We start from the raw sequence: 27,964 nt of genomic DNA on the forward strand, positions 1-27,964 counted from the left end.
GGCCATAGCACGTGCTACGAGTGCGGCGCGTGCAACGGTGCCACCACCATCCCCAACACCAGCAGCAGCAGCAGTAATACCAACAACAGCAGCAGAGACAAACGACCGCAGGAGCAGCAGCTGAAACCTAAGCCAGCAGCAGCAACAACAACAGCAATGAATGAAGCAAAGCGAAAGACACAAATAACGGCACCTTAACCGAGAGAGAATAACGGAATATAGAAAAGCAACAGCACAAAGTTGATTTTGCATTTCTTAAATAAATTCGAATTGCAAGTAAGAATCAAGCCAAACGACAATAATAAGACATTAGCAAAAAGTGTGCGTATTTAAATGTGAGTGTGACAATAAATTAGTTTTAAGCATATCATTTGCACCTGGTTATTTGCACCTGTCGAAGACTATCCAATGAACGTTGACAATAAGCAACAATAAAAAACGAAATTTAAGAAGAAGACGAACATCAAAGTTAATTATCTTATTGATAACCAAATAGATGTAAATCACATATAGACATTTTACATGAATTGAATCGAATTGAATCGAATTGAATTGTATGTAAAGCCAACAACGTGTCGAAAAGAAGCGAACGTAAATGCCATTTACGCAAATAATACTAAACAAAGAATAAAGCAAAACAGCGCAGCGCCAAAAAGAAGGCAGCAGCAGCCGAAGCCCGCAAAACGCAAACAGGATACTTAAAATATCAAGGCAAATACATACAAAGCCACACACACACACGCACACTCAGGCAAGCAAAGCGTGTGTGTTTTTGTGCGTGTGTCTGTCTGCGGCCCGACAACTAAAAATATATTGTGCGCTTCATATTTTTGGACTCAACTTCAGTTGAGTTGCCCCTTTACAACTTTTTTGCTGGGCGCCGCTGCTTGGCTGCTTTTTGTAAGCAAGGCACGAAATAAATATATATACCAACAACAACAACAACAACTACAATAACTGAGGTGTATTTGGCCCCTGGCGCGACAGGCATAAAGCAAACAGAAACAGCCGCAGCAACAGCAATAGACTCTGCCCGTGTTAGATGCCAAATGCTTCAACTGAACAGAGATTGATGCTGCCAGTCAACGCACAAACAAAACAACAACAGCAACAGCCAGGACAAACGACAACCGCCGTGCTACATTCAAACAGCAATTGAGATATGTAAGTAAGAAAAAAAAAAAAAATAAAACATAAAAAACACAAGTGAAGAGCAGTAGAAAAACCTATAAAGATATGTGCCTGGCACAACACCTAAATGAACGGAAATTAAATATTGTATAGCATACTTTTTTGGGCTCCTAGGCTTTGGGTATCTGTATTTGTAGTGGAATAGAATGGAATGGAACATGCCTGTTGAGCAAACTATTTAACAGGCAATCTAGAAGCAATTAACTACAAGCTCATTAACTATAGCATACTTTAACAATTACCTACAAGCTCATTTTCTGTTGCATACTGTTTCGGCATTTTAGGGCTTGGGTAACTATATTTGTTGTGGAATAGAGTGCAATGAAACATGCCTGTTGAGCAAACTATTTAACAGGCAATCTATAAACAATTAACTCTTTCTATAGCATACTTTTTCGGGCGGTTATAAAATGGGCAATTTATAACTAATAACTGCAAACTACTTTTCTATAGCATACTTTTTCGGGCTGGCTTAAAATGGACAATTTATAACAGCTAGCTGTGATTGAAATATATATTTTTAGTGGAATATAGTGGAATGAAATTTTTTTTTTACTTTTTTTTAATGGTTTCATTAATTAAACAGTTGGAAAGGACCCTGTTGCATAGTCACTTATGCATAGTTTGCGTATGTTTAATTTATAGAAGCGCCAGATTTCTTAAAAACCCAATGTGTACAGCAAAATAAAGAAGTCCCCTTCATTATTATTCAATTTTTATTTTTAGTGCTAGTAAGAAAACAACTTAACTAAAACTTATCTAAATAATTGGCATGCAACTAATTCTAAATTGAAGTCTAACATATTAAAATTAACAAAAATTGCTCGGTTATATAAACCGATCTGACAGATCGATTGGATGAGACCTTCGCAGTCTCCTCCTCTTTCGGATTCCTCGATTTCCACGTCTCTTTAGAAGACGCCTCGCCAGCCCCTCATTAAGGCGATATAAATTCGCAATACATTTTCCATAGTATGCTTTTTGGGGCTCACAAAAATTAGGCAATATACACTTTCAGCCAAGTTGGCCATATTTATTTGTAAGTGGAACGTAGTGGAATGAAACAAGCATATGTAAAATATACGTAAAAGGGCCAGAAAAACAAATGAATTCAAGCGCCAAAGCTTAATGCATATTTTTACAGCATTTAAGTGTGAAATGATGTGTTGGCGCATTATTTGACTTAGGCACGAAGAAAATGCTAAGCTCACACAACAAACACACGCGCACAAATACACACACACACACACACACACACACACATATACACATGCACTCGCACACAGGGCCACAAAAAGACAACACAGAATCTGTAAACCCTGACAGAGTTGAAGTGGCAAACAAACAGGGCAGATACACACACACACACACGCACACACACAGAAGCAGAGCGCAAAATACAAATACAAATATACAAATACATAGATACATAGCATACACACACACACACAGACACGCACTAGCTGTACGTGTGACTTACAAGAAAAAACACTTATACGCCACGATGAACGTGAAACGGTCGCAAGTTTTATCAACTTGTGCTGGTTGCTCGGACGCCGCAAACTCAATTTGCCATTTAGGCTGGCTGGCAAAGGCACAAAAAAACACACGCACACATACAGCTACATAATATACCCAGGACGAAAATCGATTGTGTGATGCTGTAGCAAAAACAAAATAACTGCCATAAAGAGCTACCCCCTGGGGCCACAGCAAGCGTATTTTGTAAGCCGATTTCTGCAATTTCTGCCACACACACAGCAAACCCTTTGTGCGATTCATTTGCTTCTTTTTGGTATTTTGAGGGCACAAACCTTATCAATGCGCTGCATGCATTTCACAAAATTTGCATAGTTCATATAGCTAATTACCGTCTAATTAACGTTTTGTCTCCTCAAATGCAAAATCAATTTAGCAAGTCTGCTCGACGCCAGACAGTCGCTGCAGGCGCTCCAATTGTCAGAATTTTAGGTACAAAGTTCGTGAACTCGCCATTAATTCGTCGTAGTTTTCAGAGAATGTTGACTTGATGTCATTTAAATTTCCATGGAAGCTCTGACAATTTAATAGATGATGGAAATTTACTAATTCTTAACTAAACCTAATTTGTTGGGTAGCTATTTTGTTAGTTAGCTTTTTATACCCTGAACCCATTAAAAATGGGTATCGATCTAGCCATGTCTGAACGCAAGGATCTCAGAACCTATAAGAGCTAGAAACTTGAATATGTAGGTGCTTCTAGTGCCTGCGCAGATCGAGTTTGTTTCCGATAATCGATAACTTACTCCGTTTTCAAGCATCGATGTCGATATCCTGTTTTTTTGGGCAGTTTTGGTAAATATTAAGAGCTAGAGTCACCAATCTTGACATTTAGCTTCTAAGATAGAATATATATATATTCATTTGATGTTGGAAGAAGAGGATTCAGGGTAGTTTCCTAGTCGGGAGCTCCCGACTAGAACCTCTTACTAGTTTTTAGATGTTATTCTTAAATACAAAAATTAACATTGTTTGGGTGCTTTTGGCTTTCGTTCATTGATAAAGTGAAGTGAAATACTTACATAAAGTGAAAAAAGTCTATTCGCAATACCCCTTTAATAATACTTCGTTTGAATGAGAAATCAAATAAATATTCTTGGCACTGTGAGTCCTTTAAGGATGCTTCGGCACGCTTTATGAGGATTATATATTCAAAGTAGACGTTTTGTAGTGTGGCACATTTGAATTGCTTTCAGATTGCAAATGATAATTACACGTGGCTCATTAGCAACTGGCTGAAGTGAATCCGTTGCCAGGCAACTGTGAATTTTCGCTGAATTTGTAATTGTTTTTGGCATTTAATTAATTTGCAAAAGCTTTTGATGCGATTTTAATGAAATATAAAACCAGGGGCAACAAAGTAAAACTCTCTGCAGCGGGCGATAAGTTAGAACTAACTAAATGAAAGAAATCTACACACACACAGACACACACACAGGCATGCACAATAGCTGAATAACAAGACAATTTAATGCCAGTAAATTGCGCACTATGCCACATCAGTTGCAGCAGCAGCAGCAGCAACAGAGGCAGAGGCAGCAGCAGGAATGGCAGCAACAAATTCCAGTCTGCGGCTGGGTTCCGGAGCTCTAAAGCTGCACAAAACTTGAATGTCCTTGACGCAGCTGCAGCCTTTGGCACGGCCAAGCCGATTTGGCCAACTATTTGCCAGTCCGACTCCCTCTCTCTCTCTCTCTCTCTCTCTCTCTCTCTCTCTCTCTGTTTCTCTGACAGTCTGGCTGGCTGCTATCGCAGTTGCCGCAGACATAAGTCGGCCTCAATGCCAGAACGTGCATTGAAATGCGATTTGCGTTTGGCAAAATTGAAATCTAATTAAAATCTGAGGTGCGAATAATGAATGCAATTGCAATGCGCACCCGAAGACAATTTATGGCCCCAACTTGGCACAATATAAATTACGCGCCGGACAGCAAAGAGGGGCCCAGCCAGACTGGGACTCAGTAAATGGGGACTCATACGCGCCGTGGTACAACAACAACAACAACAACAACTGTGCACAAGTGGCAAAAGCGTTCAAGTACAAAAATCAATTTCCGTTGAAACAGTAGTTGTTACGCTTGAGTAAGGGCCGGGAAGGGGGTGTGGGGGTGTGGCAGAAAGGGAGCTGCAGCTGAATGAAATTGAAATGTGGCAAGAGGAATACAAGCGCTTAATGGTTAGCTGCATGTCTGGGCGACTAACTGATAAATGTAACCATATGACCGCACAAAAGACTCACTGACTCACTAACTGACTGACTGACTAACTGACTGTCAAGCTGACTGACTGTCAAACTGGCTGTCAACGGTTCAGCGCACACGCTTCTGCTGGGACAGCATCCTGGCGCTGTTAACTGACGAGCACGCGACTTGCCCAGAGCGACATCTATCAGGACATTTCGACATCCTGCCTGCTCCTATCTACGCACACACACACACACACACACACACACACACACACAAATAGAGCTGGCTTTCATTGTTCGTTCAGGCATCATAAACCGCTGCCACGTGCGGTCCAAACGAGCGACGGCGATGTCAAAAACAAAGCAGCGAGCTTCAGTTTGTCCATCTGCTACTCAGTCAGTCAGTCAGTCAGTTCGTCAGTGTGCCATTGCCGCCTTGACTAATGAAATGCCATCGCTGTCAACAGCATTGCTTCTGCTGCTGCTGCTGATCAAAATGTAAACTTAAAATGACAACAACGCGCACGAAATGATGGAAATGGAAATGATGTCTATGGACTGTTGATTTAAGGATTTCTATCAAAATTAAATAGAAAGTGCCAAGTAAGAGTAGAGCACTCGTTGGGAGTGCTCGACTAGGAGATACCCTGAACACAGCGCCCAGCGGACGTCTCCTGAGTCTTCCCTTTGTCCCACTTCCTGTTAAATGCATTCTGAATTAACTTCTGTGCTAATAGTCCGTTCTTTATATAATTTAAAAGGCAGATATATGGCATTCAAAAGTGTCCAAAAACGTTGGAGGAAGGACATCGACTCGGCTGAACAGCACATATGCATGTCCTTTGGGTTCAGGGTATCAGGTATAAGGTCAAGAAATGAATTTTAATACCAAACTTCACTCTGAAAAAGTTATTTTACTTTCATTTTGAAGAGCTAAAAATTGTTTAAATAGGAAAGATTATCTAACCTTAAAAGGCTTATATATATATATATTTCCTGATCAAACAAAGTAACATTTAAAAGATTTTAATTTCTTAGTAAAAGAATATGCCTAAAAGTCGAAGTGGCAAGCTTCTTTTTGGCACATCCTTTGAAGGACATCTACTAAGTATTTCTGCTTACATTTCGCTTAAATTCTCCTTTTAGTTTCGTGCATTTGATTAGTTTCCGCTTAACAAATAAATCAAATGTAATTGGCAAACTAATCAAATGCAAAATGACACGAATCTATGCAGATAATTTGCATCGGTAGCTTGGGAATCGTAGAGCAGAGTCCAAGAGAGTCCTCCATCAAATATTAGAGTCCTCGGCTGACCCAATCTATCAGACAACTTGATAGTTTGTGGTTTATAGTAATAATTATAATAATTGTTTACTTACATATCCATTTTTTTCCGCCATATGCATATGCATATTCATATTAATTAAACTCGTAATTCGGCTGCACGTCAAATTTCTATTTAACTGCATTTACGATTCCGGGAAGCGAGGATATGTAAAATTCCCAGAAACTGAAGCTGTAAACAAATGTGTTAATCTTGAGTGCAGTCGCTTGACACCATGCGAAATGTTTCCTGGAAATGTTGGCACCAATTTGTGGCAGCATTTGAGGCACAATTATGAAGCGTGGCTGGCTAAAAGGCCTATTTTAGGCTATCAACTGGGGGCTTATCAGGTTGATTATGGGCCAAATATTGATGGCCTAATCCCAGCACTAGCATTTAGTGGCAATTGTGTATGATCGAAACTTGCTATCAAGGGCTCAAATCGACACACATAGCTAGGACATGACAATGCAAAATCCTTGCGGATTTGAACAACGGCCACTATTTGGCCCAATGAACGCACGCACATTCACATACATATCTCATAAAAGTTGGCCAAATATAAGTTTGGGACACGGGATCTGTGTGTGCATATAAGTGTGTACACACTGGCATTCAGCAACGCCCAATTGCCGCCCATTTGTGCGCACAATTTTCTGCATTTCACTCATGTGCAAATCAAACATGACAGCTGAGTGGCAGGCAAACATTGCCCGGCGAGCGAACGCCCCCACACCCGCACCCGCAACAGACCCGACTCAGATTTGGGACAAACCATTTAACGGTATTCAATTTCATATGCTTAAGCTCACACACTAATACACACACACACACACGCATATATACATCTCTGCAACCGATCGCAGCCAGCGGAAATGAGACGAAATGGAAGTGCGACACCCAAAAAACAAAAGTGCTTCAGTCGGGAGTGTCCGACTAGCCTATACTCTGAGTTACTTTCCCTGCGAAGATTTCAGCTTTCTTCCATCCACAAAGACACATGCGGCTGTGCTTCTTCTTTTCTTATCTCAATTTTATCGCAAATGCAGTCTTGAATAGTTTCGGTATTTATAGTCCGATCACGTGTATATTTTGATATATAAGGCTTTGTCTTTTCAAATTATTATTTTCGAGTTACGCTTGAAGCACCGAATCTGAAAATCAATATTTTTGATATTTTACTAAGCGTTAAACAACATATTCTAGACATTTTTGTAGTTTCGAATATGCTTTCTTGTGCCTGTCACATACCCCTACTCAAAAGCATTATACCCGTCTTTCTTATCAACGCTGCGTGCAGAGTATAAAATCGAGCACAGAGTTGAGTTGTCGACTATTCAGGCTGCTGATGATGATAATGATGCTGATGATGCTGTTGCTGATGATGATGATGCTGTTGATGATTGTCACTCATTCACACGCCTATTGAATGTAAAATGAAAATGAAAACATTTTGAATTGCTGCCAGTTTACGTACACATTGTATGCGACACACAGATACCAATTAGGTTGTTTTAAAAAATATACGCAAGGCTATAAACAATATGAACATATGTACTGCAGGCATAAATACAGATATATATATGTATATATATATATATATATATATATATATATATACAATAACAGTTTCTTGTGCGCGTCGCTTTAATAGCGTCCTCGCAGATTTTGTATTTCTTCAGCCCGCGCCAGAGCGAGAGAGAGAGCATCGATTGTTGCGCTCTCTGAGCGAAGCCTTCGATGCGATTACAGAGATACACTATATTTACAGTGGGTCACTTGATGCCATATCACAGTGGAATTCCACATGCTAGTTAATACAACAATATATTTCACTTTATTATCATTTCAAAGATTCACGTTCACATTAAAGTTATGCCCGATTCAACAGCCAATATACCCCGCTGCAGTGCTGCTGAGCATAGAGTATAATCAAATCAGGCAGCGGATGTAGGCAACATTGAATTTTGTATATGAAATACTTGTAATGGTGACTAGCTGCAAGATTTGCCCATACCTGCCATGCTTACATAGTACAAGCATAGTACACACACACACACACACACAAATACAGTTTACACCCACACACATGCACACATCGCTTTTTTGAATTTTTAACAATTTGCCTTTGACTTGAAAGCCGCACAGTTCAACATAGTTGAATTTTCATTTGGGCCATTTGTAGCACCCGCACAACAACAATAAAGCGAACGTGAGAGCGAGTGCGAGGGCACACATAAAAACTCATACACACTTACACACACACACACACACACACAATACACTCAGCCTTTGCAGGCTGGCACACAACACACAATCACATCATGTCGCACATCAGCGCAATTCTGATTGCACAATTGCTTACAATAGAAGCAGGTATTGTAGTTGTTGTGTCTGTGTGTTGAATGTGTGGGTGTGTGTGTGTTTTTTTTGTGTGTGCCTTGTATTTTGTTAATTGTTTGGGCGTGCCATTGTGTGCTGTATGTGTTTGTCCGTCTATTTGTTACGTAAAACTCTGGCAGACATTTTATTATTGTATTTGTATCTGTATTTGTATCTTCAGCTGTATCTGTATCTGTATCTGTATCTATATCTGCAGCTGATGGTAAGCATAATTTTTACCTTTGATGTGTAACTTGCTCGTTGCTAAGGGTCTGCTTCTTCCCATAGTGATATTTTTCTGATTATACCCTGAACCCATTAAAAATGGGCATAAGGGTATATTGTATTTGTGCGAAAGCCAAATGTATGTAACAGGCAGAAGGAAGCATCTCCGACCCCATAAAGTATATATATTCTTGATCAGCATAAATAGCTCAGTCGATCTAGCCATGTCCGTCTGTCTGTCCGTCCGTCCGTCCGTATGTATGAACGCAAGGATCTCAGAACCTATAAGAGCTAGAGACTTGAAATTTTAGTTGTAGATGCTCCTAGCTCCCGCGCAGATCGAGTTTGTTTCCGATAATCGATAACTTACTCCGTTTCCAAGCAATCGATAAAATCGATATCGATATAATGTTTTTTGGGCAATTTTGGTAAATAATAAGAACTAGAGTCACCAAACTTGACATATAGCTTCTAAAATAGAATATATATATGATATAGGATTTTTCTTCACGGTTTTCCCTCTATATTAATCTGGCATTCAAATCTGAACACCGATTATTTAGTCGAAATGCATGTCCAAATCTTACCCCAAAATTCGTAAATAGACATGGGTCAAAAATGACCACCCCCATAACTCGGTCAAATCTCATTAGATTTCCACGAAGTTTGTATTTTTCTTCATGGTTTTCCCTCTAGATTAATCTGGCATTCAAATCTCGACACCGATTTTTTGGTCGAAATTCATGTCCAATTCTTACCCCAAGATTCGTATATAGACATGGGTCAAAAATGACCACCCCCATATCTCGGCCAAATCTCATCCGATTTTCACGAAGTTTGGCTTTTTCTTCATGGGTTTCCCTCTAGATTAATCTGGCATTCAAATATGAACAGCGATTTTTTAGTCGAAATTCATGTCCAAATCTTACCCCAAAATTCGTATATAGACATGGGTCAAAAATTACCACCCCCATAACTCGGTCAAATCTTATCCGATTTTCACGAAGTTTGGCTTTTTCTTCATGGTTTTCCCTCTAGATTAATGTGGCATTCAAATCTCGACACCGATTTTTTGGTCGAAATTCATGTCCAAATCTTACCCCAAGATTCGTATATAGACATGGGTCAAAAATGACCACCCCCATATCTCGGCCAAATCTCATCCGATTTTCACGAAGTTTGGATTTTTCTTCATAGTTTTCCCTCTAGATTAATGTGGCATTCAAATCTCGACACCGATTTTTTGGTCGAAATTCATGTCCAAATCTTACCCCAAGATTCGTATATGGACATGGGTCAAAAATGACCATCCCCATATCTCGGCCAAATCTCATCCGATTTTCACGAAGTTTGGCTTTTTCTTCATGGGTTTCCCTCTAGATTAATCTGGCATTCAAATCTCGACACCGCTTTTTGGTCGAAATTCATGTCCAAATCTTACCCCAAGATTCGTATATAGACATGGGTCAAAAATTACCACCCCCATAACTCGGTCAAATCTTATCCGATTTTCACGAAGTTTGGATTTTTCTTCATGGTTTTCCCTCTAGATTAATCTGGCATTCAAGTCTGAACACCGATTTTTTAGTCGAAATTCATGTCCAATTCTTACCCCAAGATTCGTATATAGACATGGGTCAAAAATGACCACCCCCATATCTCGGCCAAATCTCATCCGATTTTCACGAAGTTTGGCTTTTTCTTCATGGGTTTCCCTCTAGATTAATCTGGCATTCAAATATGAACAGCGATTTTTTAGTTAAAATTCATGTCCAAATCTTACCCCAAGATTCGTAAATAGACATGGGTCAAAAATGACCACCCCCATGACTCGGTCAAATCTCATCAGACTTCCACGAAGTTTGGATTTTTCTTCATGGTTTTCCCTCTAGATTAATCTGGCATTCAAATCTCGACACCGATTTTTTAGTCGAAATTCATGTCCAAGTCTTACCCCAAGATTCGTATATAGACATGGGTCAAAATCTAGATTAATGTGGCATTCAAATCTCGACACCGATTTTTTGGTCGAAATTCATGTTCAAATCTTACCCCAAGATTCGTATATAGACATGGGTCAAAAATGACCACCCCCATATCTCGGCCAAATCTCATCCGATTTTCACGAAGTTTGGCTTTTTCTTCATGGTTTTCCCTCTAGATTAATCTGGCATTCAAATCTCGACACCGATTTTTTGGTCGAAATTCATGTCCAAATCTTACCCCAAAATTCGTATATAGACATGGGTCAAAAATTACCACCCCCATAACTCGGTCAAATCTTATCCGATTTTCACGAAGTTTGGATTTTTCTTCATGGTTTTCACTCAAGATTAATCTGGCATTCAAGTCTGAACACCGATTTTTTGGTCGAAATGCATGTCCGAATCTTACCCCAAGATTCGTATATAGACATGGGTCAAAATTTACCACCCCCATAACTCGGTTAAATCTCATCCGATTTTCACGAAGTTTGGCTTTTTCTTCATGGTTTTCCCTCTAGATTAATGTGGCATTCAAATCTCGACACCGATTTTTTGGTCGAAATTCATGTCCAAATCTTACCCCAAGATTCGTAAATAGACATGGGTCAAAAATGACCACCCCCATATCTCGGCCAAATCTCATCCGATTTTCACGAAGTTTGGCTTTTTCTTCATGGTTTTCCCTCTAGATTAATGTGGCATTCAAATCTCGACACAGATTTTTTGGTCGAAATTCATGTCCAAATCTTACCCCAAGATGCGTATATAGACATGGGTCAAAAATGACCACCCCCATATCTCGGCCAAATCTCATCCGATTTTCACGAAGTTTGGCTTTGTCTTCATGGTTTTCCCTCTAGAATAATCTGGCATTCAAATCTCGACACCGATTTTTTGGTCGAAATTCATGTCCAAATCTTACCCCAAGATTCGTAAATAGACATGGGTCAAAAATGACCACCCCCATATCTCGGCCAAATCTCATCCGATTTTCACGAAGTTTGGATTTTTCTTCATGGTTTTCCCTCTAGATTAATCTGGCATTCAAATATCGACACCGATTTTTTGGTCGAAATTCATGTCCAAATCTTACCCCAAGATGCGTATATAGACATGGGTCAAAAATGACCACCCCCATATCTCGGCCAAATCTCATCCGATTTTCACGAAGTTTGGCTTTGTCTTCATGGTTTTCCCTCTAGAATAATCTGGCATTCAAATCTCGACACCGATTTTTTGGTCGAAATTCATGTCCAAATCTTACCCCAAAATTCGTATATAGACATGGGTCAAAAATTACCACCCCCATAACTCGGTCAAAGCTTATCCGATTTTCACGAAGTTTGGATTTTTCTTCATGGTTTTCCCTCTAGATTAATCTGGCATTCAAGTCTGAACACCGATTTTTTGGTCGAAATTCATGTCCAAATCTTACCCCAAGATTCGTAAATAGACATGGGTCAAAAATGACCACCCCCATATCTCGGCCAAATTTCATCCGATTTTCGCGAAGTTTGGCTTTTTCTTCATGGTTTTCCCTCTAGATTAATGTGGCATTCAAATCTCGACACAGATTTTTTGGTCGAAATTCATGTCCAAATCTTACCCCAAGATTCGTATATAGACATGGGTCAAAAATGACCAGCCCCATATCTCGGCCAAATCTCATCCGATTTCCACGAAGTTTGGATTTTTCTTCATGGGTTTCCCTCTAGATTAATCTGGCATTAAAATCTCGACACCGATTTTTTAGTCGCAATTCATGTCAAAATCTTACCCCAAGATCCGTGTATAGACATGGGTCAAAATTGACCACCCCCATATCTCGGCCAAATCTCATCCGATTTTCACGAAGTTTGGCTTTTTATACCCTGAACCCATTGAAAATGGGTATAAGGGTATATTGTATTTGTGCGAAAGCCAAATGTATGTAACAGGCAGAAGGAAGCAACTCCGACCCCATAAAGTATATATATTCTTGATCAGCATAAATAGTTGAGTCGATCTAGCCATGTCCGTCTGTCTGCCCGTCCGTCCGTCCGTCCGTATGTATGAACGCAAGGATCTCAGAACCTATAAGAGCTAGAAACTTTAGATGTAGATGCTCCTAGTTCCCGCGCAGATCGAGTGTGTTTCCGATAATCAATAACTTACTCCGTTTCCAAGCAATGGATAAAAATCGATATCGATATCCTATTTTTTGGGCAATTTTGGTAAATAATAAGCGCTAGAGTCACCAAACTTAACATATAGCTTCTAAAATAGAATATATATATGCATTTGATGTTGAAAGAAGAGGGTTCAGGGTATCCCCTAGTCGAGAGCTCCCGACTAGAACCTTGTTTTTTGTATGGTTTACGGTCATTTGTAATTGGCTAAACTTTTCCATCGGGCATACAATATGAATCGCTATGCACAGAAGGTCAAATGCTTGATTTATATACACACATAAATATATACATGTTCAATGAATGGGCTTTTATATAAGCTAATAGTAATGTGTGTTCCCTTGGTTACGTATTTTTTTGATATGAGTCTCTGGGGCGTATACAAAAAAGCTTTAACGTTAAAGACTATAAACGTTTATTATTTATCAAAGCTGGTGCCTGGCAACAAATCGTGTATTGCCATTCTATGCGATTTTCATGATTTCAAATTACGCTAAACAGATTTTAATATCTTTTCAGTGGTTTTTGTCTTCATAATTTCTCTCTCCCTTTCTCTCTTGATTCTCGCTTCCTCTTTCTCTTAAAGAATTATCGACATACGCACTTTCTTACTCTTTCTCTGACTCTCTCCTTCTCCTACGCTCGCTCCATCTTTCTGCCACCTAGTTGTAGTTTTTTTCATCTTCCCTTTAGTGTTGCCTTTCTATGCGATTTTCAAGTAATGCCTATTGAGTAATGATATTGATATTTTCTCTAGATAAATTACAATAGATTTCGAATTAAGTATTTAAGTAAACACACGTCTGTCTTTAGAGCCTGTCCCCATCTCCCAGCACAATCTAGAAGCTGCAAGCAACCTGTCGTCTGTTGTTGCACAAACTAATTAGATGCGCACACATAATTTATAGTCGACAAAAATGTAAAGAATATAACTAGCAGCGGGTCATAAATTTAAATTATGTTCGTTCCCAGAGGCCGCAGAGTACTCGTAAAGCCAACAAAAAGTGAGTGCAAAAAAATTGTAAGCTGAATATTTTACGCATAGCTGCACTCACACTGGGGCACACTCGAATACCCAAACACTCAAACTGAAGCTCAAACTCAAACTCAAACTGCGACTGGCACTTACACACGTTGTTGAAATTTTTCATGATTCTCTCTCTCTCTCTCTCTCTCTCTCTCTACTTAGTCTTTTTAATACCTTTGTCGAGAGTATTATAATTTTGTGATGAAATGTATAACGTTTAGAGGGAAGCATCTTCGTATCAATAATAAGAACCGAGATGTTGTCGTTGGCTTGTTAATATGCATGTCAGGAGCTGCCATATAGCTCCTATAGAAACAATCCTTCGAAGAATAAGTACTTGGATGAGAAACCTATGCTCCTAACATGTAGGCAACACTTAATCAGCATCGTACTACTATATCAGAAAGCTCTATTGAAAGAATCTTACCAAGAAATGAGCTTTTATATGGCAAACTTTTCGGTTTTTCAAGAAATTTGTAACAATTTTTGTAATTACTCTCGTTACTCTCACATAACTCCAACGCCATAAACAAGGGTATTTGGCCGTTCTTTATTGTTTTTTGCTTCTCTTCTTTGGCTTGGCCAGCGCTTGGCCCACGCCCATTTGTGGGCGCTGGGCTGACAGGCATTGGGTGTAGAGTGCTGTAATGAAATTCCAAGAAGCTTGGACCACAAGAATATGAAAAAAAATATGCGATTCTAGAGAATTACACACACACAAACACACACGCGCACAACTTGAATTTGCACGTTGAATGCGATGCGCAAAAGGATGGACCGACCCATATGGCTGACATTATTAGGACACACGTCCGTTGTAGTCTCACCCATGTCATCCGTGATTTTGTGTTGCTTTCACTATGACCTTGGCCCCAGGCCTACTCCAGCTGCCCGGCAGGATGCTGCCAAGACAAATTAGGCAATGGCCCCAGGCAATTTGATGGGACATTTTCGTAATTGGCCCTGGCTTGCATAACTCACAGCCCCAAAAAACCCGCTCCAAAAATAATGCTCATGTGCTGGCATTTTAATGATGTAGTACAGTTTGGCAGCTCGCAATTATTTCTTAACGTTTACCCTATAAAACGGTTGCGTTTTTGAGTAAGATTAAGTATTTACTGTTAAAAATAATCAATGATATTGTTGTTTGGAAATGTCGCATTTCAATTGGAGCAATGTATTAGACTATACGAGCAAGGACTGCTGTCGCTTTTATATCTACCGTATCGCGAATTTGGAAATAAGAAAAGGAGAACCAATTCTTCTCGCTTGAAGATAAGAAAAAATTACTAAAATTTACAAAAAATTACTCCAATTTGCATAATTGCTTTAGCAGAAGACTTCCATTACATAATTCTTTGCTAAAGGAAAATAATTGAATATTTTTGCGGCTCAAGCTTCCTTTTGCCTGCCCCACATTTTTTGTCAGCAAATAAGCATTAACAAGTAAGAGGTTCTAATCGGGAGCTCCCGACTAGGGGATACCCTGAACCTTCTTCTTCCAACATCAAATTAATATATATATTCTATATTAGAAGCTAGATGTCAAGTTTGGTGACTCTAGTTCTTATTATTTACCAAAATTGCAGAAAAAACAGGATATCGATATCGATTATCGATTGCTTGGAAACGGAGTAAGTTATCGATTATCGGTAACAAACTCGATCTGCGCAGGCACTAAAAGCACCTACATCTAAAATTTCAAGTCTCTAGCTCTTATAGGTTCTGAGATCCTTGTATTCATACATACGGACGGACGGATGGACGGACGGACAGACAGACGGAGGGACAGACAGACAGACAGACGGACATTCGACTCGGCTATTGATGCTGATCAAGAATATATATACTTTATGGGGTCGGAGATGCTTCCTTCTGCCTGTTACATACATTTGGATTTTGCACAAGTACAATATACCCTTATACCTTATACCCATTTTTAATGGGTTCAGGGTATAAAAATGCATAGAAAATGCCGTATGAATGTGTATGCACACACACTCCACACACTCTCACACACACAAATAAATTATATTTGCTCAGCATTTGTATGCTTAATGCCAATTGCGAGCTCATATGAACCATAAACTGTTTGCATTTGTTAGTCTGGCCTCAAGAGGCACTCGCATGTGGCCAAAACGGATTATGTGCCGGTTAGAGGCGTGTTCAAGGATGCCTCCACTAACCAGTCGGGCGTGGCCGAGTGGACGCTTCAAAATGTACTACTCTGCCTCAAGTTGTTGTAGTCCTGACAACATTCTAGCTGCAACATCAGCAGCCTCATCAGTGCAAGATAAACAGACGCCGAGTGGGGTCAATGCGCCCAACTGGGACACTCGTCTCGCAAGTGTCAATTTCTCAACAAGAAAGAAAAGAAAAGGAGACATTTTTCAAATGCCAAACAAATTGCAAATCACAAATCACAGCGAGCACATAAATTGTTGGCCAAGAGCTGAATCAAGGCTTCGACGTGAGTTTGAAAAGGTTTAAATTCCATATAAGCTGCACTTGTTGTTGCTTTTCTTTTCCGATTACTTTGAAAAACAATATTAAGTATACCACCAGTTGTACAGCTGAAAATATTTGCACACAGTTAACGCAGTAAATTACATTCGGCATATGGAAATGGCAAACGGAATTTCAAGTTAATCAGCAAAGTTATTTTGTGCGCACAGGCCAACAAAATGCGGGCATACTTCAGCTGAGTGGCCCATAAATATTTGTGCACTGCAAATGCTTTGCATATTTTCGTTTGAAATGGACAAAATGTGCATGGATGTGCAATTTATTAAAATATGTATATTATATTTTCGCTTTGCTTGGAAGTAGGTTAAATTAAATAAAAGTTAGTGAGGGCCAATTAGCTGGAAATGCTCTTCATACAAAGTTTATTAGCTTTTGATATTCCTTTGAAAGGCAAGCTTTATACATATGATAACAAATAAATATTAAAATTAAAGTTAGCCAGAAAAAAGGGAGTAAAATTTCCGAAAACACATCTAATGAATGTTCCCGAAGATATTTGAAAATGGATCGAAAGATTTATTTAATTATTTTTCAATTATTTACTCGAGTTGAGGATGGGAATTATCCAAATCCTTGAAACAAAAATATGCTTAAAGCCTATCGACCAATGTTTAAAATTTGCTCCAAATAAGCCTTGGCCCACACTTGCATCCAGGCGAGATGGACTTTCCAAAAGCTAGCAAATCATTTATTAAAAACAATTGAAATAAAATAATATGTATTTGTTTTAAATCTTTTTTAAATACGTCCACGCTTATTGGGCATAAATATTTGTTGGAGCTTATCCTTAACAGCCGCAGCACATTTATTTGTGCCCAACAAAACTCTGCAGAAAATTAGGTTAAATGCATTTCGACTCTTAATGGGAATTCCCCAAGCGACCTAAGCACATTGTGAGTATGCAAAGTTGAAAATATAATAGCTCGGCAATTAGCATTAAAATAGTTCTTAGAATTCGAGAAGCTTGCGGAATATAAACAGTAAATTTCAGGCAAACCGCAAACGCATGCACACACACATGCAAACAGGCACACAGGTTGACATACGTGTGCAAGGACATGTTGTCAGTTGTCAGTTGTTGTTGTGTGCACTTGTCAAAGTTGATTGAATCCTATTAGTGTCAATTTTCGTCCTTGACACATTATCAAGCAAAGCTGTTTGCCTGCCTCTCTCTCTCTCTCTTTCTCTCTCACACACTTTCTTTCTCTCTCTTTCGTTCTTGCTCTGCCTGTGACTGGCAGCCTGTTGGCTGTTGTGTGTATGCATTGTCCTGATTTTTCCCCTCTTCGCTTGCATTTCACTTTCACCTGTTGCACCTGTCTCGCTCTGGCGCCAGCTTTGCTGCTGCCCCTGTTTTTTTTTTATTTATTTATTGGAATTGTGAAAAACTGGAAAACTGTGCAATAGCTCATACATTTAGGTCGCTTACCCAGGGGGAAGGGGCATGCTCAACACACAGATACTCTATACACATTTTTTTTTTAATTTTTAATGCTTACCTGTGGCTTAAGCACACTGCTGCTCAAAAGTTAATTATCAGTTTTATTGACTCACATTTTAATTGATGTGCCGACTTCTCCTGCCCTGCCTGCCTGCCAGACAGCTCTCAATCATCAGCATCGAGCGTAAGTCATAAATCGTTCAATTATTTCGCGCTGCCAGCTGCCAAGCAGCAGCAGCAACAACAACAACAAGAACAATCACAACAACTTTAAGACGGCTTTAGTCGGCCATGTCAAAGGCAATGGAGCCATCATAATATTGTGTATTATACGCTGACAGCTTTAAGGCCCAGCTGCCAGCTGGCAGGGGCGGGATGCAAGTGTCAACAAATGAATATTGGGCAATGTCAAAGTGGCTGACAATAAACCACAGATACTTACCACACACACGCACATACATACATATATGCCATAGAAATATGACAATATTGCGATAATGAACTATAACTACCCACGCACACTGTCATGGCGCCTGACCCACGAACATATACTATAAGGATTTGGGCAAGGGATGCGCACGTGACCGTCCAAATTTATATTTGAGCATTCCAAGTCGAAAATTTAACTGTTTGCTGAGCACTTTTTAAGTTGAAGTCGGATTGTTTTCAGTTATTAAAACAATATTCAAGGTAATCAAATAAGTACGCCTGGAAAAAGACTTGGACAAATATTTAGGCTGTCATAATCATTACAAAACAAGTTCATTTAAACTTACTTTAACACTATTCAAATCTATATCGAAAGCTGACCCAAGTCAACGCCATGTAGAACATTTTTAGACTAATTTTCATAGCATACTCTTTGGGGCATACAATTTTTGTGTAATAATTTAAAGTTTTTCTATAGCCTTTCTTAGAGTTACAAGCCAGTTTTTTTTTTAATTAAAGCTCTTCAAAAACTAAATTTAGTAAAATAAAGTTAGGTTAGGTTTTGACATGTGAGGTTAGGGTTGTTTGTCGATGCTTAGATTAGACTTTGATAGGTTAGGTTATGTTAAGTTGGGATGATTTTGACTAATACACTTGTAAATTCATTTACATTTAAAATTAATTTAATGTTCAACCTCTGCTTCTTGGGTTAGGTAAGCTTAGTTAAGCTTGGGCTATGCTGGGATTGGAATAGGAAGACTAAAAAAAAACAGTTTAAAGATAAGTTTTGTTGTATTTGGTAAGGCTAGGATGATTGTGAAGATAATTTCAACTTGTACACTGTGATCTTCATTAAGACTCTATCACAAATTCAATAAATTGTACGAAAAACCTCAATAACATTTCGGGACCAGGCAGCTGTTGGTAATTGCAGAAAATCACGACACGTGCACATCTCTGTGACAATTTTCATAATATGCCATTGCCAATAACAACATATTTGATGTCTCTATAGGATCACTCTCTGGCAGCCTGAAGCTAATGTCATTGTCTGTGGCGGTGTTTTGTTATGTGACCGGCTAATGGCATATCCATTAGACACAAAAGGCCAAATTGCGTGGCAGGGTAACGTTTCCGCTTGCCGTTCACACGGACACGGACACGCAGACACAGACACAAACACATATACAATTACACACAGTTAGGCATAGTCTATATCCTGCACTGTTTTGTCTGGGCATTTCTGGGCACTGTATCGTCACGTATTGTGCAAAGTGTGAGCGATTGCATAATTGATTTTTATTCATGTGCCTTGCAGCGTTTTGCATGGGATTCTCGTAGTTCGTAGTTCGTAGTTCAAATTAGTTATGCACAGCATGCGCCACGCTTTAGCCGAGTGGGTGTATGTGTGCTTGCGCGAGTGTGTGTGTGTCGATAGAGTGTTGCTAAAAAAGTTGTTTAACTTATTCGTAACTTTTTGCCACTTGCAGTTCGATTTCGCTTAATGACGCTGATTAAAACATGAACGCACTAGATATGAATAAACAATTTCTGAGCGTTTCGCAGGATCCGCACTCGAGCGATGCCCAAAGGAACCGCACACGGTAAATCCTGCCACTCTAAAGCTTAACGCACATAACTCGCGTGATTTCTTTCTAAATCGGTTTTGCAGCTCGGAACGCGCCTCCAGCCTGGCTCTGCCGCTCAACTCGCTGTTGGACTTTTACGACAAGCAACAGGAGCAATGCAAATCGGTCACCCTGCTCCCCCTGCCCAGCAACAGCCACAGCCACAGCAACAGCCACAGCAGCAGCAGCAGCTCCAGCAGCATTGTGCGTCGCCACTCGTCCCACTATTATCCCATGCTCGAGGATAAGCAGAAGCCAACCCAGCTACCCCAAGCAGCTGCCGAGTTTCTGGTAAGTACTCGACCAAACTCTGGGGAAAGCCCTGTTCACAAAATGCACAATTTCCCTTTAAATATGCTCTGGTTGCAATAGAAGGTAACTACGAATGATTCTTGGAGCACGGAATTCTGCTAAGTTTTAAGAACTCGCAAAGCTATAGATATAGTATGTTAGTTTAAATGTGGGTTTCCTAGAAAGAAAATAACTTAAATTATTTTTATCATAGATTTAAATATATAATATTATTTTTCAATAGTTTAGGTTTTATTTACCTGTCGCAAGGTAAGGATTATTAGGGCTGCCGGTTCGGGATTGAATTCCAATTTAATTTCTACTATGCAACGAATCTTAAATACAAACGTTTGCTTGAGCATTATAAACTTTTGAAGGAGACTGAGCTCTGAAGCCTAATAAACTTGTGCCCAGGCCTTTGCTCTAAAATCTCCCGATATCGATTTTAAAGGTTCAGGTTCAGGTTCAGGCAGACAGGAAGTTGGGTTCTTTTTGGGCTTGCAGTCCTGGTAAAAGTTCTTTAACTTATTCAAAAACAATTCCAGAACATCTCCTAGGATTCTCAACATGTTTTTAAATCCTCAAGAGCTTATTTGGAGCTAGACGTGGGGACATATTTAGTACGAATCGAACTTTTACTATCCCGAAAAACATCTAACTCGTAGTTGCAGCTCCGCTCTAAGAGAAGGTTTTTTAATAGGACGAAAATTTCCGAGCTAAAAAGGCGACTCCTCAGCATTTTGGGCACAAATTCTGCCACCTCTCCAGCCAATATCTGGCCATAAAAAAGCTAAACGCTCCGCACTGTTGCACTTAGTTATGCGGACAAACTTTCGCTGGCGGTGCATAATTTATCGATAGCACAGCCTGCGTTCCCCTCACCAGCCCCATCACTACCCCCACCTGGGCTATGCACATATTGCACAATGCCAGCTTTCGTTCTAAGCCTCCCCCGCCCCTTCTTCCGACTGCTATCCATGCTTCTCGAATCAAAAATGTTTTGTGTTTGCCACGCGCGCAAATCTGCGGACAAACAGAGTTCAGTTTCCGCCCCAAAGCCCACCTCCCTCCTCTCCTTCCCCTCCCCCCTCCACACATCTACCCACCTAGCAAGATTCGCTTCTGCATCTGCTATGGCTCTGGTTTCATGAGGGCAGAAAGCTGTGTCAGGTTTTGCATTGCGGCTTAGCGGCGGCTTAGACTGACTCATTGCCCGCCCGAATTGCCATTTGACTTTCTACTTTCCATCTCTGTCTGTCTGTGTGTGTGTGTGTGTGTGTGTGACAGGTAAACATGCCGGATCAGAAATATTGCAAGTCGGCTCCCATGGCGGGCGCCAAGCATCAGCAGCTGGTGCGTGTGGACACGCCCGTGACCCCGCCGCCGCCCATACCACGTCGTCTGATGCGCGCCGTTAAATGCGCTTGGCAGCCCAGCCAGGATGTCGGCCAGGATACCGTCGCCGCCGCCGCAGCTGGAAATGGCAGCGTGTTTGTTTATCCGCAGCCAACAAACCAGAGCATGGAGGCGACAGGCGCGACTGTGGGTGTCGGTGTGGGTGTGGCTGTTGGGCAATCAGCGCTGCTTGTTGACTTGGCCGCACGTCCGACATACGCGGATGCCGATGGAATATCGGATGACGACCGCATGAGCTTGGAGAATTCCGTTTTTGATGAGTCACTAACCTCGACACCTGTCAAGGTCGCCGGCTATCAAAGCGGCCGCTATGCCACGGGTCACATGGCCAAGCGGGCGCAGCGCTCCTCCAGCAGCACCGTGGACTCGGCATATGGCTCGACGACGGGCGCACACAGCGAACGTTTCGCCTCGAGCTCGACCAGTGTGGATTTTCGCAGTCGTTTCTCATCGGTGGACACGCAATCGTCGCTGGACGAAAAGCCGCTATCCATCTCGATTGACTCGCCGCTGGCCAAGGACACGTGCCGCTTGGAGCGAGCCGCGCTCAACGACGTTATGCACAAGCTGAACAACAATCTGTACGCCAACAGCAACGGTAGCAGCAACAACAATACAAACAACAACAACAACAGCAGCAACAAGCTGCCTACGGTGCCGGCACGCAAGTTGCCGCAGCTGCCGGGCAAGCTGCCGCCGCCGCCGCCCAGCCACAAGGGCAGCCACAACTCGTCGAGCGACTGTGGCAAGGAGAGCAGCAGCAGCGTCTCGGCCTCGGCATCGACCTCATCGGCCGGCAGCGGCTCGAGCACCATATCCAGCGCGACCATGTCCTCCACGTCCGTTTCGCTGAGCGGCGGGGATGCTGCCGCCGCTGGCAGCGCACCGCTGCCTCCTGCTGGCGGCGGTCAACCGAAACGTCCAGGGCCGCCGGAGCCGCCGTTGCGCAATCTGAATTCGTTCGAGTGCATGGAGAATGTGGCCAAGGTGCATGCCCCGCCGCCGCTGACCGTGCGCAACAAGCTGAATCGCAACAAGCCGCCGCCCATTGTTTATCCGAAGCTGCAGCAGCGCCAGGACTCGACGCTGTCCAGTGATAGCTACTCCATTAGCTCCAGTCCCGGCTATAATTCCAAGCTAATGGAGACGCCGCTGCTGGCATCGGCGCAGAGCGCACGCAAGAGCCAAGCTCCCAGCGTGTTGCAGCGTCAGCCTCTGATGGATTTGGCCCCAATGCGCTTTGGCAGCGGCAATCCGGCAGCGCCCATGCGTGGCAAGATGAATTTTCGCCAGGACTCGACCATATCCAGCGATAGCTTCAGCCAGACATCCAGTCCGGGCTACAATTCCAAGCTAATGGAGGCGCCGCTGCTGCCCTCGCTGTCCGCCAAGCGGCTGTGCAGCGCCCCGGCGCCGATTGTCTGTCGCCAGGGCGTACAGCATGAGCCCATCGAGGAGCTGGAGCCGCCGCAGACGCTCTCGCCGCTTAGCAAGTGCCCAAATGCCACGCCCAGCAGTCTACAAACCATCGTGCGCTTTCAGAACGGCGCACCGCACACCATGTCCTTGCAGCATCAGGTGAGAGGGCGGCTTAACTGGATTGGAAGCCGTTTCCAGCTGACGAGTTCGCCTCTTTCACAGATCATCAATCAGCGCAAGAGCTCGAATCCGTACATCACCAACGGGCGATTGAAGTTCCGCCTGTTCCAGATCCTGATCAATGCGTTCGCCTTGCTGGCCATTGCCGGTGGCCTGGCTGCTTATTTTAATGCCTATCCCACGATCAAGTTCGTCAACAAGACGATCATCAATACCATCCATGTGGAGGACACCTCGAGCTTTGGCAAGAATCCGGCACCGGGCACCTGTCTGCCCATCATTGTCAAGTTCTGCCAGGGACCGCAGATACCCTACAATTACACCGTCTTTCCCAATTACATCGGCCACTTTGGCCAGCTGGAGACGCAAGTGGTAAATATGTGAGGAACTGCCAGTCAGTGCATTAAACAATCTCATCTGCAGGATCTCGACTCTTACGAGGCACTCGTCGATGTGCGCTGCTACGAGCTTGTCTCCCTCTTCCTTTGTACGCTCTTTGTGCCCAAGTGTGGACAAACTGGGTAAGTTATTGCGGCTGATACTCTATTATTGTTGAATACATGACAGGTAGTGTATCACACATGGACAAAGCTTAAGCGAGGTACAGCAGGGTAAGATGTTAACGTCCTGTCAGCCGGGTGATAGGACTAGCCTCAGAGAGAGGTCTCTACAGTTTTTAGATTCAGGTCATGGCTCCATTCTGAAGCATCTAGACCCATTTCCGTTTCGATAAAGCAGCTATTCCCTTGGGCGTTTTATACTTCCCTCTTCCATCGCTGGGAGAATTTGTATCTGTTGGATACAAGATCTGCTGGATCTTGGTATTGTCATTTTTTATTAAATTTGTAATCCATAAAAGGAACTCAGCTATATTTATTCTTGATCAGAATGAATAGCCGAGTCGATATGTTTCTATGCAAACTGAAACTGCGTTTAGGTCTGTTCGTCCGTTTTTGGTTTTTTACTAGGATATCTTTGTCTAATGCAGCATTTGCTAGTTTTACTAACATCCTTCAATATCGGACCTCTATATTATTTAGCTACCAGAGAAAATATAGATCGCAAATGAAGTTCTTGCATGATAAACTTGTTTATTTTGAAAGATATCTTGACCTGGCACTTAGGAATATTTACATGGGAAAGAAATAATGTAAATATCGGACTACTCTATAATATGGTTTTATTAATAAAAGTCGGCTTTAAAATTAATTTTAGTTGGGAGAACTCTTCAAGATATCTAGACTAAGCTCTGCTGCAAGACCGCATCCAATCGAACTACTATATTATGTAGTTCCCATAGGAATCAGTCGGAAATAAAGTTTTCTTTAAAAAGAGCTGGTTTGTTAATTGGCGCACCAAAGATATCCTTTCCTTTCAGTCTTAATTCAACAAAAACCACAAACATTTAAATTTAATTTAAAGAGCTCCTTTGCAGCTGTCTACTTTTGTAAGCGCCCGGTAAGCAAGCAGGCAAGGCACTTGCCAAGGTACCCAAGAGTGCGTTTCCTGGTATTCTTGTGCCTCGATTTCTATTTAGTGAATAGTTAGTGTATAGTTAATTTTCTGCCCGCATTTATTGTTTTCCAATGTGGTTTTACCTTGTAAGCACTTGTAAATAAGTAGTTTCTCGAAATGCAGCTCCAAGCACGGCAGTACTGCTTACTTACTTAAAAGATAATATAATAATAATAATAATTGAATTGAGCATTAAATGTTCTGCGCTTGCCATAACAAGTTGTTTATAAGGACTTGCGGATAAGCTTTCAACCAGAATTGATGTGCACAAAGTGTTTTCAGTTCTAGTTTTTCCAGCCTTGAACATGGATTAAACTCCTTAAGACCTTCACGTTGGTGCGGGGTTCGATCCTTGTCTAATAATCTGCCTTCTACAGGGCTGCCGTGCCGCCCTGTAAGACGCTCTGCACGGAGACGATGCGTCGCTGCGGCTTCTTCTTTGATGTCTTTGGGCTGAGCCTGCCGGAGTATTTGAACTGCAAGCTCTTCAAGGACTTTTCCAGCGCTGAGGATTGTGTGGGCTTGGATGAGGTGCGTGAAGTTATGATATCCTCGGCGAATCCCAAGTGCGATGGCTTCCAGTGCGACACGAATCGCTGCCTGCCCAAGGAGTATGTGTGCGATGGCCATTTGGACTGCATGGATCAGGAGGATGAGGGCAACTGTGCGCGCTGCCAGGAGGGCGAGATCTACTGCGGCGACGAGCGTTGCATTGGCACCGAGCACATCTGCGATGGCGTCATCGATTGCCCATACGCGCAGGACGAGCGCAATTGTTGTACGTATTTTGTAAGGACAACAATCCCCACCCACAGATATTTGATATGCTTTCCCCCTCGCTGCAGTGCGTCTTAGCGAACGCAATGGCGATGTGGGCTCTGGCGTCTTGGAGGTCTATCGCATCAACAAGCGCCAGTGGATGCCCGCCTGTGTCAAGAATTGGGATCGCGCCGTCTCGCCGAGTGCTGTGTGCTCCATCTTGGGCTATTCGGCCGTGAATGCCACAAGCGTGGTCACCCAACGCACACATCGTCCGCTTCTGGCCTCGGTTAATGTGTCCACCGATATTTGGAAGCTGTATGCCAAGCGTCGGTCCACGCTGATGCAGGAGTTCGCCAATTGCAGGCAAACGGAAGATTATCCCATAGCTGAGCTCACCTGCTCCAATTTCGGTGGGTTGTATAACTGATTAGCTGATGAGCTGGAGTTGATTCCGTGTTGATTTCTTTAGAGTGCGGCAAGGTTAAGCGTGGACGCCACAAGCCCTCGCGACGCATTATAGGCGGCTCCCAGGCTAATCCCGGCAATTGGCCTTTTCTGGCCGCAATTCTAGGTGGACCCGAAAAGATATTCTACTGCGCCGGCGTCCTCATATCCGACCAGTGGGTACTCACGGCCTCCCACTGTGTGGGCAAGTAAGTTCCTGCCCAGACTTTAGTAGACATAGTTATACAGCTCTCTGATCCTTGGCAGTCATACGGTCATTGATCTGGAGGACTGGACCATACAGCTGGGCGTCACGCGTCGCAATTCGTTTACCTATACGGGTCAGAAGGTTAAGGTCAAGACAGTTATACCGCATCCACAATACAATATGGCCATAGCGCATGACAATGACATAGCCCTGTTTCAGGTGGATTACCCGGCCTTTCCCAATCCTCGTTGTTACTCATTTTATTCTCATCCGTTTATAGCTGGCCACCCGTGTGGCTTTCCATGAGCATCTGCTGCCCGTGTGCCTGCCGCCGCCTAACATCAAGAGTCTGCGTCCCGAGCAGCTGTGCACGGTCATCGGTTGGGGCAAGCGCGAGGATAAGGATCGTAAGTACCCCCTCTCTCACTCCTATTCTCTCTTGCTCTATGCTTAAGAGATTTTCATGTATTTCTTTTTCTCTTCAATTCAGCCAAGTCCACCTACGAGTTTATAGTCAACGAGGTGCAGGTGCCCATCATCACGCGCAATCAATGTGACGAATGGTTGGACAATCTCACCGTTTCCGAGGGCATGGTCTGTGCCGGCTTCGACGATGGCGGCAAGGATGCCTGTCAGGTAAGTCTCTATATATTAAACTGTTTATCCTAACTGGCTGATCAACGTAAGGGCCTTGATAATTGGGAAGGTGCATTTTGCACTGTGGTTACGAAATGGGACGAAATATTTGCAAATTTCGCATGCAAATAGTGAAAAATTGGCGGAAAACGGCTCGCTAAATCCACCCCCTAAGTAGAAAGTAGTGTTAAAGAATTTTCTGGGCGTGATTTCAAGTTTCTCTCCATCGGCCCGAGGCTTATCTTCAAGACCATATTACATAAGCGTATGTGCTTAAGAAAATTTGGATATTCCGCCCACAACCGCGGAAAATAGGCGGAAGACGGTTATAAGCGGCCATTTTTAACGCCCTTTCTGAATAAATTCTTTTTAATTTTCGTCCGATCAGCTTTAGTCTAATAAACATTTGCTTAATGGAAGAAAAACTGAATTAAAATTACATAAAAATTAAACGCTGGGTTATAAAGCAAGTATTTAAACTTTGATTATGTCCAAAGGGCGATTCTGGTGGACCTTTATTATGTCCCTATCCGGGCGAAAAGGATCGTTGGTTTGTTGGCGGCATCGTCTCCTGGGGCATTATGTGCGCACATCCCAAGCTGCCAGGTGTCTATGCGAATGTTATCAGGTATGTGCCCTGGATAAATGAGCAAATACAGAAGCATTCGCGTCCTGCCAACGAAGAGCCCGTGCACAAATACGACCTGCATCCCGGCGGGCCGGATATACTATCCAAAATGTCGTCGGGTCCCGTGAGAAAGCGAAAGCCCTTCAACTATCACAACGGCAAGCCCAAGGGCATTGACTTCTACGACAGTGAGGAGCGTAAGTAAGCTACCCGCCCCATGCCCGATCCCCGTAATTGTAGTTCTACATATGTATACCTAGCTTATAGAACATGAACATGAACATTGACATGATATTTGAATACAGCATATCCTTGAAACGTTTGCACAAAGTACAAAACAAAAGCTGTTGTTGTACTCAACACACACACACATACACACACACACGGACACACAGTATATACCATATAATATAT

General features: G+C 42.2%; 1 protein-coding gene across 1 annotated transcript; it reads left to right on the forward strand.

The window, feature by feature from the left end:
* The first annotated feature begins 891 nt into the window (after window positions 1–891).
* On the forward strand, window positions 892–27,959 carry LOC115761834. Its single transcript, XM_030703813.1, has 13 exons — window positions 892–1,164; window positions 19,914–20,027; window positions 20,096–20,342; window positions 21,630–23,336; window positions 23,400–23,729; window positions 23,781–23,878; window positions 25,250–25,650; window positions 25,718–26,044; window positions 26,104–26,287; window positions 26,346–26,505; window positions 26,567–26,693; window positions 26,777–26,922; window positions 27,420–27,959. Exons 2-13 carry the CDS (start codon window positions 19,945–19,947, stop codon window positions 27,753–27,755), a joined length of 4,146 nt encoding a protein of 1,381 aa, XP_030559673.1. The 5' UTR covers window positions 892–1,164; window positions 19,914–19,944; the 3' UTR covers window positions 27,756–27,959.
* Window positions 27,960–27,964: the final 5 nt, after the last annotated feature.

Source organism: Drosophila novamexicana, unplaced genomic scaffold (assembly GCF_003285875.2).
Source record: "Drosophila novamexicana strain 15010-1031.04,08,12 unplaced genomic scaffold, DnovRS2.1 tig00000008-arrow-pilon, whole genome shotgun sequence".
In the NCBI taxonomy this organism is placed as follows: domain Eukaryota; kingdom Metazoa; phylum Arthropoda; class Insecta; order Diptera; family Drosophilidae; genus Drosophila; species Drosophila novamexicana.

What these genes read in the sequence shown, in the direction of transcription:
- LOC115761834 (XM_030703813.1), top strand. Translation starts at nt 19,945, where the DNA reads ATGAACGCACTAGATATGAATAAACAATTTCTGAGCGTTTCGCAGGAT. An exon ending in GCCAGCTGGAGACGCAAGTG is followed by an intron (nt 23,730 to 23,780) that starts GTAAATATGTGA and finishes TCTCATCTGCAG; the next exon opens with GATCTCGACTCTTACGAGGC. An exon ending in ATGACATAGCCCTGTTTCAG is followed by an intron (nt 26,506 to 26,566) that starts GTGGATTACCCG and finishes ATCCGTTTATAG; the next exon opens with CTGGCCACCCGTGTGGCTTT.